The 19,464-nt window shown below is 42.0% G+C and overlaps 1 protein-coding gene across 2 annotated transcripts in view; it reads left to right on the top strand.

Moving 5' to 3' along the window:
• LRRC39 (leucine rich repeat containing 39) overlaps nt 1-19,464 on the top strand; it is a 229,947-nt gene that overhangs the window by 99,605 nt on the left and 110,878 nt on the right. For both annotated transcript variants that reach the window (XM_086954502.1, XM_086954510.1), the window contains exon 4: nt 18,091-18,247. In XM_086954502.1, the coding sequence (XP_086810628.1) occupies nt 18,091-18,247 (157 nt within the window). The remainder of the gene's footprint in view (nt 1-18,090; nt 18,248-19,464) is intronic.

The raw sequence follows: 19,464 nt of genomic DNA on the forward strand, positions 1-19,464 counted from the left end.
CTCAATCCAAGATATTAACCCTTTGGCAGCTCAAACACCATCATTCCCCAATGACTGTAGTACATGGGAAAGTCAAGAACTTATCACTCCATGTTTTCAAATAACACGTACGCACATCTTCAAAACATTTCTCCAAGCAGTTGAAAGAGATCCAGCTCTCTACTGACTAATGCAACAATATCATGCTCTGTACAAGCCATATCCACATGGCGCTATTCACAAGCCATATTTACAAGAAAGTCAACAAGTCCAAAAATGACATGCTCTTCACAAGGCATATATTCAAGGCGCAATGCACAAGAAACACAACAAGTCTAAATGAGAATATGCTCCTCACAAGCCATATTTACAAGGAGCTATGTACAAGAAACTCCACAAATCATATTACACTGAATACTTTCCCATTGCATAGCAGAAGCAAATGCAGCAAGCCATTTAATGAGCAATTTAAAAACCTTTTTCACACCAAGTACAATTTCCTCAACACCAAGATGTAATTGGCTCCCTTTCAGACAGTTACCCTTCAAGCCTTACAGTTCAAACACCAAGATGAAAAGCATTTCTTCCACCCTGCATAAGTCAAATGCCATGATGTACTGCAATCTCCTCACACTGCAACTGTTCAAGCCCATAGGTCTAAATACAATATGGCATCTAGCCCATGTTTATTATATATGTAATGACCAGGTGTGTCTCTAGGTGGGATGTTAACTGGCTCTTCTAGTATGCCTTTTCTGGTGCCTATCTGACGTAACTTTGAAAACAGTGGCATGATGAAACCAACGTAATGAAAACACAATACACACTAGAACAGACTGACTGAAACAATCATTCACACTACAACACGCTAAAACACTAAAACACTAAAACAGATACATTTTAACTGATACATAGACTTGAAAAACATGTACTTGAAAACAGTTAACTTTATGCACTGAAATACAGTGCAACCATACCGGTCTCAGAAAGAGACACGTCTTTACCGTGCCCAACGAAATGGACCCGTCTTTACCGTGCCCGTGTGAACGGACACGTCTTTACCGAGCTCAACTAAATGAACCCGTCTTTAACTTTATGCATTCCCACTAGTGGTACTCACCGGGAAGCAGAACTTGAAGGCCTCGGAAACTTGATACTGCGCATGCGCCGGGGAGCAGGTGGACCTCTGGAGACCTCGGACCTTGCTCTCTCACGGCTTGGGCTCTGGTTGGGATGATCCGCGATCCTCACCGCCTCGTGTGGATGCCTGGTCGCAGTCCGTCCTCCTCGTGGGCCTGAGGGAGTAAGCGGGAAACCTCCGCTGCGTGCACTCTGAAGTCCGTCACGGCTGTAGAAGGGGGGCGAAGGCTGGACCTACATCACCGGCGCGTGGGGAAAGGGACTAGTCCTATTCGGGCGCAAGATTAATGTGGTAAATAAAATATTACCCTGTCATAATTTCTATACTTAAATGAAAGTTCATGCATTAAATGAGAGGCAGAGTCCGTGGTGTCCGATTCAAAAGGGGTTTATTTCAATAACCCGGGTTAGCGGAGAATCGGTTCCATCACCACTAAGGTTCAGGAAGGGTCTCTGAACTTTATTCACAGAGTACAATATTTATACATTAGATTGCATAGAGAGGAGGAGTGCTCTAGGCCGAGCAAGAGAAAGAAAGATAAGAAACATGTGGGCGTACATGTGGGCGTTCACTTGAGGAGTCATAAGTGAGTCATAGGTGGGTGGATACATGGAGGGGGTCTGCATGGCCAGCTGGAACCTTTGCCCTACTTGTGTGCGCAACTTGGTCATGACGTGTAATTGACGTGTAACTGGGGGGGAGCTGACTTTCGTGCTAGTAGAGAGGCCTTCGGTGTCAGGACGACCTGCACGTCGTGTATTATCTGATATCTTGGGTCCGGGGATGTTTTATCTGAAGTAAAAGGTCACTCAAGCAAAGGTTGCTCATCTGCAAGAGCCAGTGTGGGCATACATTTCTTGGTTCATTACATGGGGCTATGGGCTTTCTATGGATGCGAGCTGTGCAAATCACTTAAACGGAGACAGAAAGACTGGGCTCTATCTCTGCAAACGGGCTCTGTTTACCTTTCTTCACTAAGCAGGAATGTGATTCTGTAGGGCAGGCAGATAACTGTGTGCAGAATACTGTCTGGGCACCCTCGTGCGGGGCCTCATCGGCTGACTGAAAGTATGCGAGAGGTCAGGGATGCGGAGCTGCAGCCCTCAGAGTGTCTGGAAGCATGAAAACCTTAATTCGGGTCCATGGCACAAGCTGAGCCACAGAATGGGTCCATCTTGACTTAAAAACGTGCACAATGCAATTACATTGGCAACATAGGCCTCAATGCAGAATTAACGTTTCTTTCATGGAGGGCCTGGTAACTGACATGTTAACGTTGGACGCAAATGCATAGGCGTCATCATTTCGGCCATAGAGGGAAAATGCATGGATGTCATGCACATATACTACATGTTGGGGTACACGATAGGGGACATATAGGCCATATAAAAATTCATTTTCCTCACTAGGCATGGAGACGATTATTGCTGATCCGCTCCCCCTGCCTGCCATGATTTTCGAACCCATAGATCGAAGAACAGGTATACTAGATTCCATTAACTCGACCTGACATACGTGGCATCACCTATTACAACTACAAGCTGGCGCTCTCCTGTACTCCCCGGCTATGCCAATTTAGTGGACCCCATGCAGCCATGCAGAGATAAAGGAGTTATCTGCGCATTGCAATCCTTCAACATCCAGACTGCTGGGGACCTGTTTCATAACAGGGTATTTAAAAAAAGAGAGGACCTAGAGAGTTTGGCTCCTACTGTCTCGCTCCTACAGAGGTTCCAGTTCCATAGACGCGACATGCATTGTATGACATACTGGGGGAGGACCTCCAAGAACCTTCTGAGTTGATAGAATTGACCTATACCATCAAAGCTAAGTCCTCCCGTGAGATTGTCTCTAATATATACAAGTTCTCAATGTCGCATAGGGCGGACCATTATACCAAAGCCAGGCTGGACTGGCAACGGGACTTGCAGCACGCTATAGATGACATCATGTGGACTTACTGTTGTTCTAACACACGTTGCGTCTCCTTGAACGGCATTCATCGGCTGATCCACTTCAAGTTCCTAAATAGGATATACCATATTCCAGATAGGCCACGTAGGTAAAGGCTAAGGGATATCTGGGCTTGTGAATGGTGCCACGCACAGCTGGCATACTTTTTACACCTGGCCTGGTATGCAAGGGTACAAAAGTTCTGGGACCCTGTTTTCTGTGAACTGGGTAAAATAATTGACTCAACTTTATCTCCAGACCCCGCACTGGCCCTTCTGGGATATTCCAAGCAGACTCCCAGGGACATTCGGAGACTGGTGGATATGGGACTCCTCATTGCAAAATGGAGGGTGGTGATCAGCTGGTCTAGGGGCCCTATACCCACAACGGCACAGTGGGCGCGCAACATGCTTTACTACAGTACGCAAACCGAAAATGTCAGCAAATTACTCCCCCCGTTGTCGCCCCAAAAACTTCTGGGGGCTTTACACAACATACCTGTTCACTATAACAACTGACACGAATGATATTGGTAACTCCACTCCAGATAGTACTAATCCTCCTCCTGTTCATTAGCCTGCTTCTGGTTGTCCACCTCCAGTCGTGTATTTAGACATTAGGTGGCCTCTGGCCCCCTTGTTTCCCATACAACACACTTGAGCAGATGTTAGGGATTAGGCTTCGAAATTCAGCTCAATACATGGGTTTGCCACCATTGTGATTCTTTTATTTACAGATGGTTTGTCTGGTTTTTGGTATCTCTGTACATATCTGACCCCAGCAGGCTCTATATGCTTTTGTTACTATCCTACACTATTCAACAAGATTTTTTGTGAAAAAACATAATAAATATTTAATATATATATATATTTTTAAAATATTCGCTACGGATTTGGCATCAATTCTGCAATAGACATTATCAGGGGTTTAAGAAAGAAACCTAAAACTAAATCAGCCCATGTGGCTTATGATGTCATGAAATTAATCTTATCATAGGTTAATGGCCCACATATATATGATGAATCACAATTTGAATGCATTATAAACAGATCCTAAAGCATTGTACACAATCCAATGTGGCTGAGCTAATGTTTTATCAAATGTCCCATAATCTAAGTGAATTTAGAAAGAGCCATCAACAAACGTCTTTCACACAAATACCTGTGGCGGCCAAGTGACCTACAAAGTCAAAATCTAATTTTTATTCAAAGCAAACTTTTAGTATGTCCGACATTTAGGCATTCATTTATTTCTTTATTCAATAAGAATCCTTTAACTTTATTTTCAAAATGATCATTTATTTTAAAGATCAGAAATAGACATTTATTTAAAAGTTCAGGTCGTGCTCCTTTTTCTTCCTCAAAAGATAAATGTTGGGCAAAGTCAAAATACAATTAAACCTCAACCCTGTCAAACTGAATAAGCATGGCCAACCTCGTTACCTTAATGGCAACATAAAAGTGAACACCGTGCAAAATTTGTAAATATAAAGGGGGAAAAGGGGGAGATGACAATAAGGGGATTTAGAGATGTTCCACCCGGCTCCAGAATTCTGAATAGCTTAGTTATCTCTATAATCAAAACTGGTCAAACGACCTTCTGAAACTGAGGATAATTATTTGTTAATAATATTTATATATATATTACCTACTGGCGGTCTCCAGTAGGTAGTTATAGTTATTACCTAGTTTTAATAGGAAAAGCATTTATTGATTTGCTAATAACTCCGGCGTCGTTTGAAAAATCTTTGCAAAATTCTCCCCCAAAAAAGTCTATCCAGGTCAGCTCCCATCCTGAAAGTTTGGTGGTGATTCGTCGAGGGGGGGCGGAGAAAAAAGGGGAGTCCCAAAACACGTTTTCCCCATGTTAATTTCCATAGGAAATTTTGTGACGAGCTACAGCACGAACTGCACAACAGAATTACCCCAAATTAGGCAGGAAGGTAGAGCTGGGTTCAGAAAGCAACCTTTTTAAAAATGGTGTAAATCCATTCAGTAGTTTTAGAGAAGTTTTAGAGAAATTAAAAAAATAAGAGCAAAAAAATCAATTTCCCATAGGAAATTTTGTGCAAGGCTACAGCTGAAACTACTGTACGGAATTACCCCAAATTTGGCACAAAGGTAGTGCGTGGGTCAGAAAGCGACCTTTTTTTAAATTGGTGTAAAACCGTTCAGTAGTTGCTGAGAAATTTTTAAAAATAAAGGTTTCGACATCTGGGCGGAGTCTAAGTCCCGTGCACGAGCTTCACTGTGATTGGCTGCCAATTCTCCAAACCAGGATGTGTTGGCAGCCATCTTGTGGCTCGATAGAATCGAGTCGCTAGAAAACAGTGAAACAAAGGTAGAAAACAAGAGAAGGGGTCAGAGTAGAAACACCCTGTCCTCCTAGGCCTGCTCAGGGGGTTCCAGAAGGACCCCCATTACCCCAAAAAAATGTTAAAAAATACAATTGGCGCAATTCGGTCTGGGGTCGCGGGTTCCCATGTTTTATTTTAATGAGACCCCGGGGTGGGCTAGGTCCCGAGGGCATTTCTTAAAAAATAATAGCAGGGTCTCACTGGGGCTGCGGGGGCCCGTTGGGGTCTCCGCAGTCCTGGGGCTTCACTCACATTGGGAGGGGGGTTGCACAGGCCCCCTCCTGGAGCCCTCCATCTGCCTATAACTTTGGCGTTGTTTGACGATTCTTTATGAAATTTTCCAAAAAGTTTCTCTTTTTTGATCACCTCCTTTCTTGAAAGTTTAGGGGTCATTGGTCAAGGGGGCTGAGAAAAAAGGGGGTGTCAAAACGTGTTTTCTCAATGCATTTTCCATAGGAAACTTTAGACAAGGCTACAGGTCAAACTGCTGAACGGAATTCTGCCAAATTTGGCAGAGAGAAAGGTCTTGGTCCAGACAGCGCGTAGAGATGGTGTAAATCCGTTTGATAGTTTTTGAGATATTAAAAATATATATACATCTGGTCGGTGCCTAACTCCCGAGCACGAGCTTGCCTCTGATTGGCTGCTAACACTTCAAAGCAGGAAGTGTCCTCTGATTGGCAGCTAACCAGAAACTGTTAGCAACCATCTTGTGCCTCGCATCAAGTGAAAAAATAAAATAAAGGTTCCGTGGGCAATTTAATATAGCGGAGCTCTGTGTAATGATGATTTGGACACAGTGAAGGTTTAAGATTTATTAACAATAAAGGAGAAACAGGTGAGCGCCAGGCAGCACGACTTCCACTCCAGGATACCAATAGGAAGATAACCCTTTCAGGCTCACTGTGCCCAACATCACCACTTCACATCTATGCCTTTGGAAGCCAATCCGTCAGCTCACAGCTGTCTACCTTTGTGAGCTAGTACGCTGGTGTGCCACTACCTCTGCAAGCTACTACCCTGCTGTTCCTTTAGGAGCGGACGGCGCGTAGTTCTGCCTCTGTGAGTCGAGGGGACGGGCCGCAGTTGTCCCTCTGCGAGCCTGGGTACGAACTGTTTATAAGTCACACTATATGAGCATTGAAAAGCAATTTTGTGATTCATTCCATCAGCTGGCATCTGTCCGAGGCATTTCTGAAAACATACCGGAGCTCCCTCTATGAACTATTAATAAAAAGATGCTTGTGAGGTTCGTGAAATAAGATTCTTAGTCATGTATATATTTACATATAAAACATTTTATTAAAACAAAACAACAAGAAATAAAACTATGTACAGCTGTGGTGTGTCATTGCTGGTCCATTTGTGATTCACAGCCTGCAAAACAAAAAGAAAGATAAGATGGTGCGTCATGCGTCCAGCAAAGGAGATAGAGAGAAAGAAAAAGATTGATAGAGAGAGGAAGACAGAGAGAGAAAGGAAGAGAGAGAGAGTGAGAGAGAAGAAGACAGAGAAAGAAAGAAAGAGAGAGAGAGAGAAAGACAGCGAAAGAGAGATAGAGCAAGAGAGAAAAAGAGTAAGATACAAGGAAGAGAGAAAGAGAAACAGTGTGAGAGAGAGGAAGACAGAGAGAGAAAGAGTGAGAGAGAGGAAGAGAGAAAGAGTGAGCTACAAGGCAGAGAGAAACAGTTTGAGAGAGAGAAAGACAGAGAAAGAGAGAGAAAGAGCAAAAGAGTGAGATACGAGGAAGAGAGAAAGATGAATCAGTGTGAGAGAGAGGGAGAGAGAAAGAGTGAGAGAGAGGAAGAGAGAGAGAGATAAAGAGTGAGAGAGGAAGAGAGAAAGAGTGAGAGAGAGGAAGCCAGACAAAGAGAGAAAGAGTGAGACAGAGAGGAAGATAACAAGAGAAACAGTGTGAGAGAAAGGAAGAGAGAAAGAGAGAAACAGCGTGAGAGAAGGAAGATAGAGAAAGAGTGAGGGTGAGGAAGAGAGAGAGAGAACGTGAGAGAGGAAGAGAGAAAGAGTGAGAGAGAGAGGAGGAGAAAGAGTGAGAGAAAAAGAGAGAAAGGGTAAGATACAAGGAAAGAGAGAAACGGCATGAGAGAGAGGAAGCGAGAGAGATAAAGAGTGAGAGAGGGAGAGAGAGAAAGAGTGAGAGAGAAGAAGAGAGAAAGACAGAATGAGAGCAAGAGTAAGAGACAGAGAAAGAGAGAAAGTGTGAGAGAGAGAACGGAAGAGATGGAGAGTGAGTGTTGACACTGGAGAAAATCTTCGCAGCTCACCTTTGTGCCACCTGTGTGTCTCCAACCACATGCCGGGAGATAGTGCAGCCCTCAAGTTTAGTGATCTGAAAGATAGTATAGAATTAATAATTGCAGAGTACATACAACTGCACACACATAATTCTCTGTTTCAATAATGCGCAATGAGGCTGGTGCACCCCATCCAATCCCATTGCGCGGAGGTGTCTGTGCGCTCTTGTGCGCCCAGAATGCTGCACACTATCCACTCCTGCCGCCCAGAGGTGACTGCCCGCTGCTGTGGAAAGAAGTCTCTCTGCTCACCTTCCGCCACCGGCATGTGTGTAACAGGGTCCACCACATGCCAAAGCAACTTTGTCATGCTTTCAGGATGGCCACGCATCATTGCAGATTTTTCGCTTGTTCAGCTTTGGTGGTGTTGGGGGGGATGAACGTCAATTCATGATTCACAGCCTGTTAGATAAAAAGCAACAGAAGATTGTGCGTCATGCGTCCATCAAAGGAGAGAGGAAGAGAGAGAGAAAGAAAGAAAGATTGAGCAGAAGACAGAGAAAAAGAAAAAGAAAATGAAAAATAAAGAAAGTGAGAAGAAGACAAAGAGAAAGAGTGAGAAAGGCAAAGAGAGAGAGAGAGAAACAGTGAGAGAGAGAAAGAGAGAGAGAAAGAGGGAAAGAGTGTCAGAAAGAGGAGAGAGAGAGAAACAGAAAGAAAGGAAGAGAGAGAGAGAGAAAGAGACAAACAGTGTAAGAGGAAGAGGGAGATAGAAAGAGTGTGAGGGAGAGAAAGGAGGAGATGAGAAGGGACACTGAGTGCCCACACTGTGTACAAAACCTTCACAGCTTACCTTTACTCCACCGCTCTGTCTTCAACCACGTGCCACAACCTAGTGGAGATCTCAAGCTCCCACAACTGAAAGATAGTAAGAATTAGTAATGACAGAGCAGGGTTGGATTAGGATTCAAAATGGGCCTGGGCACGCAAAAAAAAAAATGTGGCCAACATATGCATATTGCCTTTCTTCAAAACACTGCTTTGGCAAAATTTTATTAAAAAAGGGGGGTGGGGGAGATACAAAAAATGCACAGATTCGTTTACACTGGTGACTTACAAACAAGTGAGGCATCTTCTGCTCAGGCCCCCTGCCCTGCTAGGTATGCATACATCAATGGGTGCCGCTGCGAGAGAAAGAAAGTGACACCTCTGCCTGTTGCTAAACGTGAGGTCTTGATGCCCATCTGCTTCCAGGAAGGCCATTCAGACACCCACTGGGCCGCTGGCTGTATCCAAACAACAGCGACACCGTCCAAATCTGTCCCCAGACTGCTCCAAAAAGCAGCCCACAGTTGGAACTCAGCACCAGCCCCTCGGGCATTGCACCAGTGCCCGTGTTACCAATCCAATGCTGTGGCAGAGTATATATGAATGCGTATGCATAAAACGCTCTGTTGTCTTTCTGCATTCAGGCTTCTAACCCAATCCACTCCTGCCGCCGAGAAGTATCTGCCCGACGCTACGCACCAAGGCCTCACTGTTCACCTTTTCGCGGCCACGGCACCCTCCACATCATGCAGCTCCATTCTGCAAGCTGATAGGTCTCACATTTGGTACTGAGTCTTGATATCGTCATGGCAGAGGACATACTAGTGCACCTATCATCATTGCAGGTTGTACACTTGCGGTGTAGTGAGGTGCAGCAGAGCACACAAAACATCAAGTGTCCGAACCACTAGGACGGGCCATCACTGTGGCAGTGTGACTGTGCCGGCCGCAGTGCATGTGTTGCGAGAAACTCAAAAATGGCATAGAGAACATGCGCCCAATCTTTTATATTAGCAGGGTCACGTGTCCTGTGACGCCTGTGATGGATGGATGTGGTGTGGGTGTATAGCAGCCGTGAGGGAGTGGCTGGGGCATGCGGGTGTCCATGTTTGAGTGCTACCGTCACCCAGGTTGCAAAAGTGTCACTCTGTGAGCCAAGTCCAACAATATGGCCAACATGGAAGGTACGGGGAATTACTGACCCTATATTCATCCATAGTTCTACACAAGAAAGATGGTGGACATGAGACATCTGTGTGGATATGACATGGTCAGTGACATCACTGATGACATCACTGATGACATCTCAAATGACATCACTGATAACAGCACTGATTACATCATCCACGTGCAAATCTGGTGCACCCCTCATACCTTAGTAAAACCTTTGTACACCCATTCTAAAATAGACTACTTTTTTGAAAGAATAGTGACACCAATACCAGTTACTAAGTACGCATTCACAGATTCCTAGGTCTACACACAGATCATGTCATTCATAGATACAGTTAGTCATAGATGCAGTGACTCATCAATACAACACTATAATAGGCACTCATACACCACTACTCATCCAAAGTTACTCAAACACCTAGTCAGTCATGCAAAAAATCAATCACACTTCTATTTACTCACCTATAAAGTTAAACACACACAACCTCACTTATTCATACAGATACTAGCATATACTTACTCTCCTATACAATCACTGGTACAAACACTGATCAAATACAACCACTCTCACAATCACTGGCTGTCATGTATAGTTATTTATATACTCCAACTCTCACATGCACTGTGTTTTACATTTGTAGTTACTTGGACATGTAGCACTCAGATATGCATTCACTCACCATCACACCCATACACACACTTACCCACCCATACATCTGTTTTCACATTCACTCTTGAACCCATACACCCAGTGAATGAAGCACTCACACATCTAAACACGGAGTCACACACCTCCAATCCACCCACACACACACTCAGGCACCCATGCAAATACTCACGCAACCAATCAATAACCCATATAGACACTCATGTAGTTACTCACCAACCAATGCAGCTGCTTACACAGCAAAAGATAGACTGATACAAACATTCACACAGTTTAGTCACCAACCCATGCATTCAGTAAGATACATTTAATCACTCACTTGTACAGTCAGTCACGCACCTACTAAGTCCTCCATCCAGAAACTTATACACAAACTCATTCTTTAATACATCTTTGCATATATATATAAAACATATTTAAACTTTACAGAAACACACAGTCACTGGATCATGTCATCAGTGATGTCAAATCAGTGATATTATTTGAGATATTATCAGTGATGTCATCAGTGATGTCACTGACCATGTCATGAGTGATGTAATATGTGACGTCATCAGCAGTGCATTGCAGGGGCGGGAGTTATAGTTAGCTGGACTAACTATAACGGGGTAATTTCTATGGTTTTGTACTAGTGAAATGTCCAACTAACTATAACACCCCTGAAAACGATGTTTTTTTTCAATTAATATATATATACACATATACATATGTATGTTTGTTATAGTGGTACATTTACAAACACACAAGCATTTTCATACAATGTAAAATATATTTTTTAACAATAATGTTATATATATACATATAAATATATATATATAAATATATATATATATATATATATATATATATATATATATATATATATATATATATATATATATATATATATATATATATATATATATATATATATATATATATATATATATATATATATATGTACTCAAAATGCAACACAGTGCAATATTTATTTTCCAAGCATCAATCGCCTTATCCAAAATAAACCTCAAACATAAATGTTATTGTACCTTTCAGCATTGCTACAATGTGTTCCTGGTAATAAAAAAACCTTCTCCGGTATCAAGAAAATAGCTTTACAGTATTATTTTAAGTCATCTTCCCTGTTCTGCTACACAGTGAAACTTAAATCTGTGTTAAAGATAACTTTCACAGAAATAGAGATAAAGTGAGAGCGCACTTTTTCAAAAACATGACAGGCATGACGCACTCATAAAAACACCAGTAGCTTCTCCACAGAAGTATTTCACCTTTCTGTAGAATAGATAAACCTTCAATAAGCCACCACATGTTTCTTTTAATTGTTAAGGCATAAATCTCCTCAGCATGTCTTTTAAAGTTGACTGGAGTAACATTTGCTCACTTTATTAAATCAAACACATTCTGTCTCTTCTTACATGTCAGTGAGCAGGCTAGAAAATAATCTTTTTTTCTTCAAGGAAACTGCTGTCACAAGTTGCTGTTATATCTTGTTCTATTTTGTGCAGTCACAAATTATCCTAATGCCACTGGATTCAGAAGGTCTTATCCTTGAGAGCCCAGCCTTGCTAGACTGCTTCTGCCCCTTGGGGTTCCAAGCCATGTATCTGTCTCCATGGCCTTTAACATTCACTTATTGTTAATTCACTCATCACCATAAACACATGCTTGGCTCCAAACAAACCAGCAGTTTGAACCACTGGTAAAAACGAATACTACTTCTTAAACCAAAGTTTTGTGACAACAGCAATTCCATTATACTGCTACTGGGGAGACAGGATTTGGTGAAGTGGCCTTTACATATCGATATGAATGTGCAACACTAGCCACATAATCATGTTTTATATAATTGTTCAGACAAAAATATATTTAGTTTCTAACCCTAACAGTATGAAAGTTCTTAACTTTGCTGCAAACACTGTGTTTGACAATTTGGCAAACGTAAACTGGACATTGTTCAATTGTTGATTGATGAATTTAGTCATAACATAACATAATTACACTACATAACATAATTTGTATTTGTAAAGCACATTCTTACCTTGGTGGGTCCATTGGCAATAAAATAATTGGTGTTAAATACCGCCCTATTCAATGATAGAAAGGCTGCAGATCCTTGTAGTGAATGCATTATTCCACTGAGGCATCACCCCTGGTATTTGAAATTGCAGTATGTTGGCAACATCACCAATTAATGAACTAGAAATTACTTTTCTCGACAACATTAAATGCTTACATGAAATTCAGACACAAAAGAATCTTTCTCTTTCATGAAAATTTGTTTTTCACAAAACAATCATGACTATATCAAAGGCAGTGTTTGCAAACAGGCACACATTGACAGAGAAAGAGGACATGTAGGCTTTGAACATTATTTCGCAAACTGTGGGTCATGAAAGTCCAAGTATTGAATAAAAAATGCCTTTAAATTCTGTATTTGTCTTCTCAAATTTGCTGTGCTTCAAAGACAGAGGCCAAAGGTCAGGCTATGACAAATTGCTGCTGTTTTATTTTTACATAGGCATTGGTGTTTGCAAGATCCTCAGTTTGCAGTCTGAGAAAGAAAAGTAAAGTGAATTATGTTACAATTTTGCTGGGGCACAGGTGTGGGAAAGGAAAAGCATTTGGATGTCATGATTTTTGTAACACGCAACATGTCCATACCTGTTAATGAACTTTACACATCCAGCAGTTTAGAAAGCAAAAACAGAGCACCTTTTTTGGTAATTCTGAGGTGTCATGGAAACAAAGATTTTAATAGGATCAAAACAAATCAAGACACTATACTCTGTGGTGCTCAAATGATAAATGTTCACTGAAACACGATTTCCACACATTATCATTTGTGTGCAATATATCAGTAGTAAAACTGTATGTCAGTTCAAATTTAGTGGCTATTTTTATGGAAAATGTGCTATCTGAAAATGATGGTGCACTAGCACACAATGCTTTAGTTACATTAAAAAATCGTCTGCCTTATGGCCATTAAAGCTAAGTTTGTTGTTTAAAAATTGGGTTGTGGTTCTAAAAAACTTTGGAACCACTGCTTGAGAAGGATCTCAACCGTGCTGCTAGTCTTTTTAAAGTCTAATATTTAGATCCTAAAGTGACCCTTGGGGGACAGAAACACAATTTATTTATTTATTTTATTTATAAAGTTTTATATAGCGCGGACTAGATCCCGAAGGATATCAGAGCGCTTCACAGTTATAGGGAAAGGTAACAATCAGATCATGAATCAACCATGGGTAGTAAACTATTTATAAGATCAAATAGTTCATACATAATAATTCAATTATCGGTCCAGAGTGGAGAAGGAGGGGGCTATATGATGTAGTTTAGTGATATAAGGGTAGTAAGTGAATAATCATATACAGGAATAATAGTCAATACCCTAATAAAATCTAAACATGAATGATATGGGGCTTCTACTAAGCATTGGATTAAGTGGTGAACATCTAATAGAACATTTACAGACCTGGTTGAGCGCGGGATGGGCAAGACGATGTAACATAATGATAAAGGCAGGGGTCTCCAAACCAGTCCTGGAGGGCCGGAGCCATGCCAGATTTTTAAAATAACTACATGTATCTCAATGGGGATATTCAAAAAATCTGGCATGGATCCAGCCCTCCAAGACAAGTTTGGAGACCCCTGATTTAAGGGGAGCAAACACAATAATCATGTACAGGAATAATAATCACTACCAAATAATAATCATATACAGGAATGAATCAAACTATACAATGTCCGATGCATTTCCGGCAGAAAATAAAGTACAAGAAAGGTATATATATTGCCCCTTCTATTAAGGTAAGAACTTCCTAAAGAGGAATTGTTTGCTTCCAATTTGAAAGCGGCCTTGGAAGAGATCCTCCGAATTTCGGGTGGAAGAGAGTTCCAGATTTTAGGAGGAGATCCAGGGAAAGCTCGGTGGCAAGTTCTTTTTAGCGGAAGATCTGTGGTTTCAAGAGGAGGGAATTGGCACTCCTTGATGATCTACCTCCTCCAGATAGTTCTAGTTTTTGTTCGAGGTAGGTGGGGGTTTTGAAGTGGAGGGCTTTGTGTGAAAGGCAGGCAATCTTCAGATGAATTCTAGCTTCGTAGTGTAGCCAATTTAGTGATTTTAAAACCGGTGAGAGGTGTGTATTTCGCTTGGTGCCCGTGATCAATCTGGCCGCTGCGTTCAGTGAGGCCTTTAGGGGGGCCAAAGAGTATTTAGGGAGTCCACATAGCAAGTCTCGGTAGGATAAGCGATTGGACCACTTGCTTGAAACCTGCTTGTGGTAGGAAAGGTTTCAGATTCCTGGGTGTTCTTAGAAGGTGGTTAGGTCCCTTGCACACGTTGCTGATGTGAGACTTCATATTCAGATGCTTGTCCATAGTAATTCCTAGGGATTTAGCTGAGTCTATGATGCGGGGGAACAGTTGAACGCGGTTAGTTGGTTCACCCATAGGTCGATTTTAGGAGTTTATTTCGGAGGAGAAATTAGGAGGAATTCTGTTCTAGAGGTGTTTAGCAGGAGGTGGTTCTTAGTCAACCAATTTTGGGTAGTCAGGAGGGTAGAGTTGAGTGAAGTGATGTCCACGGGAGAGAAGATTTTCAGATAGAGTTGTGTATGATCTGCATACATATGGAACCTAATGTCCAGGGAATTTAGAACGTTAGCTGATGGTTCCAGGAACAGATTGAAGAGAATGGGAGATAAGGAGGATCCTTGGGAAACACCCATGCTGAATGGGGATGGCTGGGAGAGTGAGTGGTTCGCTTTAACTCTTTGGGTTTTGTGTTGCAGGAAGGACGCAAACCAATGCAGCACCTGACCTTAAAGGCCCATCCTATGCCCCAGAATGAATGGGAGATTGTCATGATTGACAGTGTCAAATGCGGAGGACAGGTCAAGTAGGATAAGGAGGCAGGATTCATTTCGATCAAGCATTGTTGAGATATCATCTATCACGTGAGTGTGGGCCGATTCAGTGCTATGTCCACTACGAAAGCCAGATTGATGTTGGTCCAGTAGGTGGTAATTTTTGATGTGTGCACATAGTTGTGACTGGATGCATTTTTCCAGGAGTTTGGCAAGGGTAGGTAAACTGGAGATAGGTCAGAAGGTGTTAAGATCTGTACTATCGGCTCTGGATTTTTTTTAATATAGGCGTTACCTGTGCCTCTTTTAGGCATTCTGGGATCATGCCTTGTGACAAGGAAGCATTGACAATCTTTGTCCAGAAGGAGGTGATTTAGTCATTAACGAATTTGAAGATGTTAGGTGGTAACGGGTCATTGAAGTGATTAGAAGGGTTGATAATCCGCAGTACCTTTTTGATATAATTTTCATTGAGAAGGGTAAAGGTGTCCCAGGAAGCATTGTTCTTGATACCCCAGCTAATTGGTGTTGTCTTGTCAAGAACGGCCAGTAGGGGTGCGGGTTCATTGGGTGGCAATAGTGCCTTCCTGGCTTCCAGATCAATGTTGATAAGCATAGTCAGCCAAATCAACACAAGAGGGAGGTCTGATGTCTGAATCTGACTGGTTAGGTGCTGTTACCGATTTTTGTTTAACCAGTTTGAATAGTTTCTTGGGTTGATTCGCCACTTGGTTAAGTTGGGTTCTGAAGTACTCCGCCTTGGCTGTCTTGATTTGTTTTATTACATGCACTTCTTGCTGCTATAAGGTTTTTTAGATTGTCAGCGGATGGGGTGGTACTCCAGGACAATTCAATGGCCCTTAGATTACGCCATTTGGAGTTTAGGTTGCCATTGAACCATGGTTTGGAAATTTTTGCAGGTGCATTTTTTTGTTGGAGTGGGGCCATAGAATCCATGTTGTTGGAAATGGAAGAGTTGTAGAAGTCGGTGAGAGCATGGACTTCAGATAAGTCTGAATGTGTAGAGAGGGCCTGATTACAGTGAGTTGCTAGTTCAGCTGTATTGAAATCTCTGAGGTCCCTTTTCCAGATCTTTGGTTTGGTTTTTTGTGTCTTACTCCGACAAACCTCCAAGTTGATAGGGAAGGAAATGATGTGATGGTCTGATCAATCACATTGTATGATGGAATCCACTGAGATGGAATGACATTTGGAGATGATGAGGTCTAAGGTTTCCCCTTTAGTGAGAGTAGGCTGGTCACAATGTTGAATCAAATCGTGGTCGTATAAGAAGGAGTTTAGGCATGAGACTGCATGATCATTAGTGTTAGACCGTTGAAGGTTAAAATCTCCCAGGTAGAGGTGAGACTGGGCTGAATACACATTGCCAGAGATGATTTCCAATAATTGTTCAATGAAGCGGAGCTTGTCGCCTGGGGGGTGGTAGAATGAGTATAGTTTGCAAACCAGATGATTGTAAGAGGAGATGCTGAGACAAATGTATTCGCATGTTACCGGCGAAGATGACTCTGAAAGGGAGACCGCAAGCGCACTCCGGTGTATACAGGCTAGGCCACCACCCTGCTTCTTGTCTCTGTCAAGGCGAATTATGTCATGGGTGGGGGGGTACCAAGAGGTCGAGAATTGGAGTGGACGAAGGGTTGAGCCAAGTTTCTGTGAGGATAATGATGTCTATCTCATTCTGTTGAATGGGGTCAAAGGTCTCGGAGGCGTGCTTGCTAGCAGACCTATAATTAAGTAGTATGCATTTGAGTGGAGCCACACTATGGGGGGGAGGGGTCTGTGAGAAATTGACTTGCTTGAGGTTATCATTATTTATGAATCTGCAGTTGAGGTAGGATTCTCTTTTAGGGTTAGTATGAATGGTATGGATTATTCCGTTTGGGTTTGTGTTAAGAACCGTATTGGGCGAGTAAGATTTGAGCTGATTGTCGATTTCATTGGGTGTGAGACCGGACGTGCTTCTTGGACGATAGGCTGCGTTAGGTAGAGGAACAGATTTGGAGGTGGTAGGTGACAGGGGATGGTCGCAAGGAGGTGTGCCAGTGGCATTGGCGGAGGCTTTAGGCCTGATCGTACTAGCGAAGAGGGGGCTTAACAAGGGGAGATATTCAAGTGAAAGGGATTTCAAACCGTGGAGTTCGAGGGAGAGACGGTGCAGCTGTAGGGAGATATCGTCCAAGCATGCCAACAGGTCTGGGTGTTGGGAGAGGGGAAGAGGGTGAGTGTGCAGACCTTAAGAGGATGGCAAGTGACTAAATGTGTTAGAGGGGTCTGAAGCGGTAATGGGGGATACACTGGGAGAGAATGTTTCTTAATCGAAAGAAATACTAAGTGGTACCCTATAGTGTAAATACAAGTTAATCTCGTAACTAAAGACTAGATTTATAACATAACTTGGATGCACCAAATAACTGAGGCACACTTTTTTATTATTACAAGAGGTGTGTACATGTTGCTTGTTTTCTGCTTAGTGCAATACTATAAAGGCAATGTTAATACTCTGTTTTACTCTGCTATGTAGACAAGGACAATCCTAATAAAATGGTGTTCATGCCCTTCCATATAAAACAAAATTATTGTGAATACCATTTAAAATAAGACCTGTCGAATGTTGATAGTTTTCTTTTTTTGTGTATTTTCATAGCATTTGAATCCCCTTTGTATTAGACAATAAAGCCAGACAATTTGTTGCATAATTTGCCTTTAAGTGTATAGTATTGCATATAAATAGCCTTTAATTGGTGCATAGTTTAGTACTGCAGTGCCACATAATTCCAATGACCTTAGAAATAGAAAAATTTGTAAATAAGGTATGTGCCTGGTTTTATGTATCTATTATATTTTTTTAGAACCTACCTCCTTCTTTGGCGAAACTCTGCAACCTTCAGGAATGGCAAATACACAGAACAAATCTAACGAGAATTCCCAACTTTATCGCAAAGTTTACCAATCTTATAGTTTTGGATTTATCCAGAAATTCTATTTCAGAGCTACCCAAAGAAATTGGTGAGTTTGCAATTTCAAATTAATTGCTCTGTTTGGTTTTAGTAAATGATAAGTTTTTTTATAAGTTCTTGTGCAAGTCAGTAAGATAACCAGTTAATAATGTGACTTCTGCTGGAATTTTTTAAGGTCACAGTTGTAAATCCTGTCAGGGCCTGGCAGATGAGGTGTCTGAAGTAATTGCTCAGTTCCCAAGTGACAAGGTACCAGGACCCAATGGCTTACCAATGGAATTATTTAGGAACATGTAGGTCAGTGTCACAGAAACATGTTCTGCAAATGTTTGAAGCAGCAAGAAGGTGACATTGATTTGCACATGGTCACTGCTGTACAAGCCTGGAAAGTGGAAGACTATTGTGGACTGTATAGGCTGATTTTGCTCTATATATTGAACCTAAAGTTTTGACAAAAATTATAGTGAATAGACTATGCAGGGTAATTGAGGAACTTGTACACCTGGGCAAATTACGATACATATGAGGATGAGACTGAGCCTAAGAAGAATTTATAAATGCATGAAGTATGCCTATATGGTATGGAAACCTACACCTTTCACTTGGCACTATAAAGGCATTCAATTCAGATGAATGGGCTTATTTGTTTTCTATTATCACTAAAAACTACACTGAACCATTGTTTATGCCTTGGATACTACTATTTTAATCTGAACTGATATCCAGGGTGAGAGTGAACGGTGTACTATTGGATAAATTCTGCTTAAGGGGTATAAAAGGCAGGCTTACCCTTTAATACCATTGCTGTTTGCCTTTTTTACTGGAGATGTCAACATGTTGGATTGGGAGGATCTGGAGGCTTATTTACAAGCCCCTTGCACCGCTGGTGTGTAAAATTTTGTGACGCACTGGCAGCACATTTTCGGCCCCATATTTACAAGGACAGGACAAGCCTCCCTGCATGGCTTTTCCTGTCCTTGTAGGTGCATTTTCCTGTCCTTGTAAATACGGCCCCTTTACACACAGCACTTTTCGTGAAAGGGGCGATCTATGGTTGTTGCCACACAACACCCATGGAACCTGACACATTTCTAGATTTACGAGAAATCGTAAACCTGGAGATGCATCTGAATGCTACGCCTCCCCAGGGGAGGCGTAGGGAGGTGCAGTGAGGAGAAATGTATTAATTTCTCCTCGTTTTTTTTCCTCTTTCTATATGTGCTGCTTTCTGCAGCACACAGAGAATGAGGAAATCCCCTCTTATGA

The sequence above is a fragment of the Lissotriton vulgaris genome, chromosome 1_1 (genome assembly GCF_964263255.1).
Source record: "Lissotriton vulgaris chromosome 1_1, aLisVul1.2, whole genome shotgun sequence".
NCBI classification, from domain to species: domain Eukaryota; kingdom Metazoa; phylum Chordata; class Amphibia; order Caudata; family Salamandridae; genus Lissotriton; species Lissotriton vulgaris.